The 12,809-nt window shown below is 43.6% G+C and overlaps 1 protein-coding gene across 4 annotated transcripts in view; it reads right to left on the reverse strand.

Annotated features, from left to right (window-relative positions):
- lhfpl2b (LHFPL tetraspan subfamily member 2b) overlaps positions 1-12,809 on the reverse strand; it is a 205,663-nt gene that overhangs the window by 37,900 nt on the left and 154,954 nt on the right. For all 4 annotated transcript variants that reach the window (XM_063049316.1, XM_063049313.1, XM_063049315.1 and 1 more), the window contains one exon: positions 4,131-4,916. In XM_063049316.1, coding sequence (XP_062905386.1) covers positions 4,131-4,560 — 430 coding nt within the window. In that variant the 5' untranslated portion in view covers positions 4,561-4,916. The remainder of the gene's footprint in view (positions 1-4,130; positions 4,917-12,809) is intronic.

The raw sequence follows: 12,809 nt of genomic DNA on the forward strand, positions 1-12,809 counted from the left end.
CCCAAACAGTCCTTCCAAGTGAGGCAACACTTCACTTGTGAGTCTGTTGGGGTCACCTATTGCATCCGGTGCTCCCGGTGCGGCCTCCTCTACATCGGTGAAACCCGACGCAGATTGGGGGACCGCTTCGTCGAGCCCCTCCGCTTCGTCTGCCACAACAGACAGGATCTCCCAGTAGCCACCCACGTCAACTCTGCTTCCCACTCCAATTCAGATATGTCCATACATGGCCTCCTCTACTGCCATGATGAGGCTAAACTCAGGTTGGAGGAGCAACACTTCATATACCGTCTAGGTAGTCTCCAGCCCCTTGGTATGAACATAGAATTCTCCAACTTCCGGTAATTCCCTCCCCCTCCCTTCCTCTATCCCTATGTCACTCTGCCCCCTCCCCCAGCTGCCTATCACCTCCCTCATGGTTCCGCCTCCTTCTACTACCCATTGTGTTTTCCCCTATTCCTTCTTCACCTTTCCTGCCTATCATCTCCCTGCTTCCCCTCCCCCACCCCTTTATCTTTCCCCTTACTGGTTTTTCACCTGGAACCTACCAGCCTTCTCCTTCCCACCCTCCCCCCACCTTCTTTATAGGGCCTCTCCCCCTTCCCTCTTCAGTCCTGACGAAGGGTTCCGGCCCGAAACGTCGACCGATCTTTTCCACGGATGCTGCCCGACCTGCTGAGTTCCTCCAGCGTGTTGTGAGTGTTCCTCTATTTTTCTAAGTGTAATTAGAATAACAGAAGGAAAACTTGGAGAAACACATATATTTCATTTAATTGTTCAGTTATTAGAAATTAGTCCCCTATAATTTGACACAGAAAACTTATTCTGCTCTAAAGACTGAAATAAACATGGAAATATTCTTTCATACATTTATATATTTGTATTATAAAAAGGCAGTTATTAGGACCAATTATAAAACTGCCAAAGACCAATGAGAAACAAAATAGATTTATACTGACGTTGTCACAATCAATTCCAACACCGCAGGCATTCTGCCTTCTCCCCCACTCACAAAGGGCAGAAGATACGAAGAGCCTGACAGCATGCACCAGTGGGCTCAGGTACAACTTGTATCCCGTTATCTCAAGAATATTAAATGGTCCCTTACATGATAAAGTGGACTTTTGACCTCACAATCTGCAGTCTTTTGGCCTTGCACACTTCCTCTGATACTATAATAATTTATTTTGCATTCTGTTATTGTTTTACCTCGGGCTACCATTGCTATAATGAGTTGATGTGTATGGACGGTACGACAGCCGAACTACCCACAGTACCTCAGCATATGTGTCAATAATACACCAAGTTACCAATATTCAAGATACAATACGCTGAAAACAACTCTGTCAATTTCAGCGCATTGCTTATCGACACTGCATGGCATTTTCACACAACTTTACAGCACTTGCATCCAACCAGTCCATCTCAGTCATCTATTCCAACTTCCATGCTGAAAGTTGTTGCAACTTAATAGCCTCCCATCTCCTCCAAAAAGGTGGTAGTTCTGCATGGAAATGTTAGTTTGAAAAGTTAATGATGGGATGGGTGTGCAGGTTGTCAAGATTAGGTTGTCGTGGCCTGCAACATGGACAAGTCAGGGTGGCGTGCTGGAGATTAGAATGGTGTAAAGATAATGAATACTTTTAGATGGCAGACATCCCGTCCTGTGTTGCTGGGGAAACCAGGATGCTCCAGGAGTCACTGATGGCTGATCCAGGGAAAACGTGGCTTATACCGTCCTGAAGAACTCCAAATGGAGCCTTGAACAGAGAAATATGCCCTGAAGTGGACATTGTATCAGCTGTGCAGCACTGACTCCAGCCTCAAAGTAACTGAACACATTTCTGAAATGGAAATTGTTAATGCATTTTGCATCAAAAATGTGTTTTACTTCTTAATTATATAATATTGAGAAACAAACAATATGTTAATTACTAGTCACACATTTTAAAACTACTTCTTATAGAACATACCACATTTGGTACCCCATTCCAGGCACCTACCATCGTCTGTGTATAAAACTTGCCCCCTATATAATTATATATTATGGACGTGTCTCTGTTCTGGCAGTGCAAGTGTTAATCCACCAGATTTATGAAGTGCATTATTTGCGTTCTGGACAAAATCATCCGGTATCCTCAAATACCACTGCCAGATAACTTGCTGGAACATTACTTTTTCGTGGCACTTCACCCTGTGCTGGAGTACTTGACCGACAGCTTTGCACCCGCCGGAGACTTGGTCACAGACAAACTGAAGCAGAGTCCATGCTCTCGGTCAGGTGTGTGGCGCACATGCTCTCAGCTGGTATGTAGAGGGATTAACCCAGGGAGGCAAGGGAGAGAAATAAGCTGCAACTGATCCAGGAAAGGGGCTGGGAGTGGGGGAGGGGGGTGGTTTAGACATTGTTCATATTGCCTGCTGCAAACTCAGGTGTCAAGTAGATCCAGTTTCAATATACTGAGGCCACAAACAATTGGCACAACTCAGTACTATACCTGGCTCTGAATTCACCTACTGAGAAGCTGAATTCTGAACAGTTAATAATTAACAGTTAGCATCTTTTATGATGAAGAAAAAAGGCTCCCGATAAAACAAGTGTAATTTTTATATGCAGCACACACACAAAATACTGGAGGAACTCAGTTAGCAAGGCAGCATCTATGGAGGGGAATCAGACTCTCGGTGTGAAACATCGACTGTTTATTCCCCTCCATAGATGCTGCTGGACTTGCTGAGTTTCTCCTGCATCTTGAGCACGTTGCTCAAGGTTTCTAGCACCTGAAGAATTTCTTCTCTTGGCAATATTCATAAGTATGAATATAATAATAGAGTGGGAAACACACACTGTACTGATGGAGGAGGGCTGTACACGTTATACCAATGGAGCAGGGCAAGTCTCAGTGGGAGCAGAGCAGCTCCAATGCCATACTTAAATTTGCTGACGACACCACGATCATAGGCCGAATCAAAGGTGGCGATGAATCAGCATATATGAGGGAGATTGAAAATCTGGCTGAGTGGTAGTATAAAAACAACGTTTTACTCAGTGTCAGCATGTCCAAAGAACTGATTGTTGACTTCAGGAGGAGGAAACCAAACATCCATGAGGCTGTCCTCATTGGGGGATCAGAGGAGGAGAGGGTCAGCAACTTTAAAATCCTCAGTGTTATCATTTCAGAGGACCTGTCCTGGGCCTGGCACCCAAGTGCAATGATGAAGAAAACACGGCAGTGCCTTATCTTCCTTAGAAGCTTGTGAAGCATGACATTTACAACTCGGACCAACTTCTACAGATGTGTGGTGGAGAGAGTATATTGACAGGCTATATCACAGCCTGGTATGGAAACAGCAATGCCCTTGAACAGAAAATCCTACAAAAAGTAGTGGATATGGTCCAGTCCATCCTGGGTAAAGCCCTCCCCACCATTGAGCAAATCTACATGGAGCATTGTTGCAGGAAAACAGGGCCCCCATCACCCAGAATATAGTCTCTTATCACTTCTGCCATCAGGAAGGTACATGAGCCTCAGGATTTATACCACCAGGTTCAGGAGCAGTTATTACTCCTCAACTATCAGGCTCTTGAACCAGAGGGGATAACTTCACTGAACTTCATTAGCCCCATCACTTTAAAAATTCTGTTTCAGGCACTGCTGTCTATGGAATCACTAGGGAGAGGCATGACATGTTGAAAATACATACATTAGAGACCTTATGTCTTAAGGTCATTTTATCTTTCAAGGAAGGAACCATGAACAATGCACATTGTATACAAGATCAGGTTAGCAGTGGAGTGCTGCTCTTGAAAAAGAAACGCACATGTTTTGGAAATCTTGACAGCCTGTGTAATGATGAGAGCAAACTTCAACAAGCCCCACAAATCACCTGAGGGCAGTCCTGGATACAAAACAATCGGGTAGTAATTTGCTGCTGAGTTGGTTTAAACGGATGTATATACGATACCACCTTACAACAGTTGTTCTGATTGAATGACAGCAGAGTTACTATCAACGTGGACAACAGCAGAATTTAAAATTGCATTACCAAGTTTATCCTTCCTAAAAAATAAAGCATTCCTAAGTGGTCTATGGAGGTATAGTGACTAATCCCCATGAAGTAAAACTTACCTGCAATTCCTTGTAGTAATCCACAAATGTTAAAAATACTTTTCTTCAGGAAACTCTGTACGCACATGGTAAAGACAGACACAAAAGCCACAGTGCATAGAATGAGAATCCCCGTCGCCAGGAAAATAGCAGTGGCTCGCCAGAATCCACTGGCAATTTCATTAAAGCTTTCGGCGTACGGACCGCACAGACTCCCTCGCTTTGAGTTGACCTGGTGGGTCACCTTGATGCAGCGGCTGTATATGCCCAGAGTGGGGCGGTAAGGATCGTTGGAAGTGCTGGAGCGGTTTGCCGGAGCAGGGCTGCCATTCGCCCTTGGCCTGCCCACCAGCCAGTCTGCACTCATGAAGGCAATCAGTTCAGCAAAGGCCACCACAATACTTAGCAGGGTCCATAGCATTGAGCGGCAGGTAACAATCACATGACACATGATTTAATCCCAACAGGTGCAAGGCACTTCTGCACAAAAAAAAACTAGGAAAGTATTTTTCAGCTAATGAAAAAAGAATCAGAATTGAATGTCCTCCAATAGTTGAGATGTCAGTGACAAAGTAAATCCTTACTTCAACAGAATTAAATCAAATGCCACAAATTTCTTCAGCTATGTTCATTGACCAACTGGATCGTCTTTCGATTTGGTGCTCACTGCTTGATTCTTCCTCTGATCCTTAGTTTCCGGAGGTCTGTCTCTTTATCAGCATGCAGGCTGGTACATGACGTGATATTCCACGACAGAATGTTTCAAGGTCTGCCCACAATTCCGTTCATTATCTGTAATAAACACACCTACAAACAAATAGAGAGAGAGAGAGATAACACGTTACATTGGTATAAACCCCGCCCAGAAAGGGAAATTGATCCAACTTTCTATTAAATTCTAAAGTACTACTCCATGAGGTTTAATGAGAGGTTAACAAGAAAAACTGACTAGAAACCTGTAACACTAAATTGTTTGTATTCCATGCTTCCTTGTTGCTTGGAAACAAGTCTCTGTTGCTTTAGGGATTAGTACGCTTCAGAAACATAATTCAATGGACAGAGTTTTCCTTATTGTTCTCAGCACAGTATTTTTAAGATAAATTGCTGTACATAATCAGAGAATGAATGAGTGAACGTTTCTCCTCTTCGTGACCCGGGCTTGGGGACTTCCTGCCTTCTTAGTGATCAGATTCGGTGGAAAGCACTAGACTTGATGAATGGAAAGTCCCTCCAGGCTTCATCTCATTCATACTTAGAGGAAGGCAAAATACAGGCAAGTATTCTGTATTTAAAGCCCTCACATTTTAAAAATATTAACTTCAACCATTTGTTTGCAGGGATTTTCATCCAGCCAGTAGTCTTATTTTACAAGCTTCTTCCATATCCAGGGTTTATAACATGGCAGTGCCTGCCAGATGGAATAGCACGAGAATTTGAGGATCATACTGTTGATTCCATTGGATAACTAATCAAGGTGAAAGACTCAACTTAGCATGCATAATACAAGTTAGAAATCAAACATTCCAGTTTGAAATGAGTAATGTTAAATAAGGTATGTTGTTGTTCTGTCATTAAGTCGAGTCTGACTCTTCATGACTTCATGACCTCATGGACCATAGATTTTTCATAACAAGATTGCCAGGCCTTTCTTCTGCACAGATACTGCTGCTGCCCAGGCTGGGACCCGGCTGGGTTTGAACTCAGAACCATCTGCCCTGAAGTCCAGTGCTGATGCCACTGCACCATCGTCCATATAGTTTTGCTAAATATATCCATGGAAGTCAATTCTTTGAATATCTATTTGGATTATACCTTCCTTTCCACCCAAAGAGACACTGAATGAGACTGGGTCATATCATCCTTGGTACAGGTTCATCATCTTGTATCTCACCTAACTGTGTCTCAGACAATCGGGATTTAAAAGGGTCATTCAGCTGTGAAGGCGATCACAGCTGAACCCACTTGCTAATGCAGGTCACTAGACAATATTCAGGAGGATGCCTGACCGACTTTCTCCCAACAACCAATACCACTTCCAGCTCAGTTCAGATGAGCTAACTGCATACAGAGCAGATTAGTCCTGAGACACAGGAACATAGAAACATAGAGACCTTGAGTAATGAGGAGAACTAGATTCAGAAATCAGGTTTATTATACTGACATACCATCAGTGGCAGCTTTATTAGTACACCTGCTTGTTAATGCAAATATCTAGTCAGCTAATCATGTGGCAGCAACAATGCAGAAAAGCATGGCCACAAGATTCAATTGTTGTTCAGACCAAACATCAGAATAGGGAAGAAATGTGATCTTAGTGACGTTGACTGTGCCAGTTGGGGTGGTTTGAGTATCTCAGAAACTGATCTCCTGGGATTTTCACACTCGACAGTCTCTAGAGTTTAGAGAGAAAGGTACGAAAAATAACATCCAGTGAGCAGCAGTTCTGTGGGCAAGAACATTTTGATAATTTTGAGGAGAAAGGCCTGACTAGTTTAAGCTGACAGGAACTGAAATAGCCATGAGTTACAACAGTGGTGTGCAGAAGAGCATCTCGGAATGCACAACACATTGAACCTTGAAGTGGATGGGGTACAGCAGCGGAAAAGTGCGAACATACACACAGTGGCCACTTTATTAGGTACTCCTGTATATTGTGAAATTTGTTTTGTAGCAGCGGTATAGTGCAAGAAATAAAAAATTACTATAATCTACAAAAAAATAGTACAAAAGAGGCCTTGTTCTGAGATCTTAGGCTCAGATTAGGCAGTCTAAGGTCTCGGGGCTCTGGAGACAGCCAGATCCAGGGCTGGTGACACAGCAGGAGACCCATGTGTCATCGGGGGAGTCAGAAAATCTTCTGCAGTATGTCCAAAGACCCGGGATCTTTGAGACCTTTGGGAACAGAGCTCGGAAAAAGTGACGTAACGGACTTCCAACATCGTAAACCAATGAGTTGTCTGTTATGTCTCCTCGCTCGCTGGGAAAACGGAGACACCTCTTTCTCCCTTATTTAGGAGAGAGTGAGCCTGTGGTATGTCATATACTGGGTGAAATGCAAAGTCTTTGGGGTAACTGCAAGTCTGTGTCTTTGCTATTGCTTTGCTCACGCTTGAGTGCTCAGTGGTGGGTGCTGATGCTTTTTTGGCTGGTGGGGGGACTGGGGATTGTTACTTGCTGCTGGGGGGGTACTTTGGGGTTCTTACATTTATCTGTCGTTCATTCTTTGGGGCACTCCTCTGTTTTCGTGGATGTTTATTGTACATTTGTTTGACATTAAATTGGACCTTTGAAGCTTTCTCCCTGGAGTGAAGGAGAAGCTGAAGAATGATGTTGTGGAGGTACCGTACATAAAATCACGAAGAGCACAAAGTGAATATTACAGTATAGTACTGGTGCTGCAGCTCAATGACCTTTGGCTCATGAGGGAGAGTGAGGAGGTGGTAAGACAGGAGCTACAGGAAGTAGTTACCCCTAGGTTGCAGGGGACAGGTATCTGTAAGGAGGAGGAGGGAAAATGTACACCTGTGGCTATGCCCCTCACTAATAAGTACATAACTATAGATACTATTGAGGGGACAAACTACCAGGGGAGAGTCACAGTGACCAGCTGTCTGGCACTGAAGGAGATTCTTTAGGTAGAGGAACAGAGATGAGGTTCTGTGGGCGAGATATTCAGATGATATATTACCTCCCCGCTGCTGGGATCAGGAAAGTCTCTGATTGTGTCCATGGCATTCTCAAGGGCGAGGGTGAGCAGCCAGAAATCTTGGTACACATTGGCACCAATGACATAGGTAGACAAGGCAAGGTGGTCCTAAAGAGAAATTTTAGGGAGCAAGGTAGAAAGCTGAGAAACAGGACCTCCAGGGTAGTAATCCCTGGACTGCCGCCTGTGCCATGTGCCAGTAAAGGCAAGAATAGGAATGATTTGGCAGGTGAATGCATGGCTGAGGAAATGGTGCAGGGCAGAGGTTCAGATTTACGAACCATTGGGATCTCTTCTGGGGAAGGTATGATATGTACAAACAGGATGGAGTACACCTGAATCAAAGGGGGTCCAATATCCTTGTAGGCAGGTTGGCTCGAGTTGTTGGCTAGGTTTAAACTAATTTGGCAGGGGGACGAGAACTGGAGTGATAGTGCTGAAGAGAAAGTGGTTGGTTTACAAACAGCCACAATGTGTGGTGAGACTCCTAGCAAGGAGAGGCTGATAACAGGGAAAAATTGTATCAACAAGATGAGTTGCATCGTAAAAGGGGGACAAAATTGAAAAGGGTGAACACAGGACTGAAGGTGTTAGTTGAATGCGGGCAGTATACAGAATACGGTTGATGAACTTGTAGCACAGTTACAGATCGGCAAGCATTATGTTGTAGGCATCACTGAATCATGGCTGAAAAAAGATTATTAATGTCCAAGGATACACACTGTATCAAAAGGACAGGCACGAAGGCAAAAGGGGTGGTGTGGCTCTGTTGGTAAAAACTGAAATTGAATCACTAGAAAGAGGTGACATTGGGTCGGTAGGTGTTGAATTATTGTGGATAGAGCTAAGGAACTGTAGGATAAAAAGATCCTGATGGGAGTTATTTACAGACCCACAAACAGCAATAAGGAGGTGGTCTACAAGTTATAACGGGAGATAGAAAATGCATACCTAAAGGGCAATGTTACAATAGTTATGTGGGATTTCAACATGCAGGTAGATCGGGAAAATCAGGTTGGTGCTGGATTCCCAGAGGGGGAATTTCTAGAATGCCAATGAGGTGGCTTTTTAGAGCAGCTCGTGGTTGAGCCCACTAGGGGATCAGCCATTCTGGATTGGGTGCTGTGCAATGAACCAGAATTGATCGGGGAGCTTAAGGTAAAAGAACCTTTCAGGGCAAGTGATCATAATATGATCCAATTCACCTTGAAATTTAAGAAGGAGAGGCTAAGGTCAAATGTATCAGTATTACAGTGGAGTAAAGGGAATTACAGAGGCATGAGAGAGGAGCTGACCAGAACTGATTGGAAAAGAACACTTGCAGGGATGACAGCAGAGCGGCAATGATTGGAATTTGTGGAAGCAATTCGGACACCACAGGAGCAACACATCTCAAAGAGGAAGGAGGATTCTAAAGGCAAGAGGGCACAACCATGGTTAACAAGGGAAGTCAAAGCCAACATAAAGACCAAAGAGAAGGCATACAATATAGCAAAGATTAGTGGAAACTTAAGAGGATTGGGAAGCTTTTAAATACCAACAGAAGACAACTAAAAAAGTAATTAAGAAGGTAAAGATGGAATATGAAAGTAAGTCAGCCAATAATATAAAAGAGGATACCAGAAGTTTCCTCACCTTCATAAAGTGTAAGAGATGGGAGTGGGTATCGGACCGCTGGAAAACAATGCTGGACAGGTAATAATGGGGGACAAAGAAATGGTGGACGAACTAAGTAAGTATTTTGCATCAGCCTTCACTGTGCATGACACTAGCAGTATGGTGGGAATTCCAAGCATCAGGGGTCATGAAGTGTGTAAAGTTACCATTACTGGGGAGAAAGTTCTTGGGAAACTTAAAGGAAAAGGGTAGATAAGTCACCTTGACCAGATGGTGTACATCCCAGAGTTCTGAAAGAGGTGGCTAAAGAGATTGTGATGGCATTAATATTGATCTTTCAAGATTGGTTCTGGAAGGCTGGAAATTTGTAAATGTCACTCCACGCTTCAGGAAGGGAGAGAGGCAAAAGAAAGGACACTATAGGCCAGTTAGTCTGACCTCAGTGGTTGGGAAGATGTTGGAGTCGATTGTTAAGGATGTGGCTTCAGGGTACTTGGAGGCACATGGTAAAATAGGCCGTGGTCAGCATGGTTGCCTCAAGGGAAAATCTGGCCTGAAAATCTCTTGGAACTTTTTTTGAAGAAATAACAAGAAGGACAGAAAAAGAAGAATCGGTCGATGTTGTGTACTTGAATTTTCAGAAGACCCTTTGACAAGGTCTAACACATGAGGCTGCTTAACAAGCTACGAGCCCATGGTAGTACAGGAAAGATTCTAGCATGGATAAAGCAGTGGCTGATTGGCTGGAGGCAAAGAGTGGGAATAAAGGGAGCCTTTTCTGATTGGCTGCTGGTGACTAGTGGTGTTCCACAGGGGGCTTTGTTGGGACCATTTCTTTTTATGTTATATGTCAATGATTTGGATGATGGAATTGATGCGTTTTGTTGCAAAGTTTGCAGACGATACGAAGATAGGTAGAGGAGAAGGTAGTTTTGAGGAAATAGAGAGGCTACAGAAGGACTTAGACGGATTATGAGAATGAGCCAAGAAGGAGCAGGTGGAATATAGTGTCAGGAAGTGTATGGTCATGCATTTGGTAGAAGAAATGAAAGAGCTGACTATTTTCTAAATGGAGAGAAAATACAAAAATCTGAGGTGGAACTTGGGAGTCCTTGTGCAGGATTCCTAACAGTTAATTTGCAGGTTGAGTCAGCAGTGAAGGAGGCAAATGTGATGTTAGCATTCATTTCAAGAGGACTAGAATATAAAAGCAAGGATGTAATACGGAGGCCTCACTTACAGTACTGTGAGCAGATTGCACCGCCCCTTATCTAAGAAAGGACGTGCTGACATCGGAGAGGGTTCAAAGAAGGTTCACAAAAATGATTTGGGGATTGAAAGGCTTGTCATAGGAAGAGCGTTCGATGGCTCTGGGCCTGTACTTACCGGAATTCAGAAGAATGAGGGGTAACCTCACTGAAACCTATCAAATGTTGTAGGGCCTCAACAGAGTGGATGTGGAGAGGATGCTTCTTTTGATGGGAAAAGTCTAGGACCAGGGGACACAGTTTGAGAATACAGAGATGAACTTTTAAAACAGAGATGGGGAGGAATTTCTCTAGTCAGAGAGTGGCCAAGTCATTGAGTATATTTAAGGCAGAGGTTGACAGATTCTTGATTAGTCAGGATGTGAAGAGATATGGGGAGAAGGAAGGAGATTCGGGCTGAGGAAAATGGATCAGCTGCAATGAAATGGCGGAGCAAACAATCGGCAAAAGGGCCCAATTCTGCTCCTACATCTGATGGTCTCATGGTCATATATTGCATCCAAGTTGCTATTGTAACCGGTTACATCACTGTCTGCTATGGAGGAGCCATTGCACGGGATCGGACGTTGCTGAAGGTTGCAAATTCAGTCAGCTCCATAATAGGCATAAAACTTCTCTGCATCGAGGACATCTTCAAAAGGTGATGCCTCAAAAAGGCAGTATCCATCATTAAGAACCCCACCACCTTGGACATGCCCTCTTCTCTACATTACTATCAGAGAAGAGGTACAGGAGCCTGAGAACACACACTCAATGTTTTAAGATCAGCTTCTTGTGTAGGATTCCCTGAAGTTTAATTTGCAGGTTGCGCCTGTGGTGAGGAAGGCAAATGCAATGTTAACATTCATTTCAAGAGGACTACGATATAAAAGCAAAGATGTAATGTTGAGACTTTATAAAGAATTGGTGAGGTCTCACCTGGAGTATTATGAGCAGTTTAAAGCAGTTTAATCTTAGAAAGAATGTGCTGAAACTGGACAGGGTTCAAAGGAGGTTCACGAAAATTATTCCCGGATTGAATGGCTTATCATATGAAGAACCTTGATGTTTCTGGGCCTGTATTCACTGGAATTCAGAAGAATGAGGGGTGATCTAATTGAAAGCGATCAAATGGTGAAAGGCTGTGATAGAGTGAATGTTGAGAGGGTGTTTCCTATGGTGCGAGTGTCTAAGACCAGAGTACACAGCCTCAGAATAGAGGGGCGCCCTTCTAAAATGGAGATGAGAAGTAATTTCTTTAGCCAGCAAGTAGTGAATCTGTGGAATTCTTTGCCACAGGCAGCTGGGAGGCTGTCTTAATGTATACTTTATGTATATTTAAGGCAGAGGTTGATAAATTCTTGATTAGTCAAGGCATGAAAGGATATGGGGTGGGGGGGGAGAGAGTGCAGTAGGGAGGAGATTGGGGCTGAGAGGAAGATGGTTCAGTCATGATGAAATGGCGGAGCAAACTCCATGGGCCAAATGGCCCAATTCTGCTCCTATGTCTTAAGGTCTTAAAGGGGGCCTGAGGAGTAAACCTTTCACACAGAGGGGTTGGTGGGTATTTAGAATGAGCTGCCAAAAGAAGTGGTAGAGGTGTGTACAATTACAACCTGACATTTATACAGGTACGTGGCTGGGAAAGGTATAGAAGTATATGGGCCATGCTGGTAAATAGGACTCGTTTCGAAGACACCTAGGCTAGGATGCAAGATTTGGGCCGGGGTGGGGGCCTGGGTGGCCGGTTCTGTGCTATATGCCTCTACAATTCTGAATACAGTTAATTCAGAACAGTAGAGATAGCAAACATTTAATTTTACAAAATCTATTGTTACTTTCACATCAGCTATGACCTGATAAGGTCAGATAAATGGATAAACAGAGGAACACAGTTCACAATTGCAAGGGAGAACACCAACATTAAAAAACAAACATACAACAATGAGTTCAAATCAGACCATGGGAAAAAAATCATCACCCTTTGTTGCTCAGAGAATAGATCTCGAAAGGGAATGACATACTCATAAGTAGCAGACAAACAAGTGGATTTGTCCATCAAATCCCAAGGGCAAGTGCACGGTCACAAATAATCATTGTCTAATGAGGTCAGTGCTTATCAGCACTTCC

The sequence above is a fragment of the Mobula hypostoma genome, chromosome 5, assembly GCF_963921235.1.
Source record: "Mobula hypostoma chromosome 5, sMobHyp1.1, whole genome shotgun sequence".
Taxonomy (NCBI): domain Eukaryota; kingdom Metazoa; phylum Chordata; class Chondrichthyes; order Myliobatiformes; family Myliobatidae; genus Mobula; species Mobula hypostoma.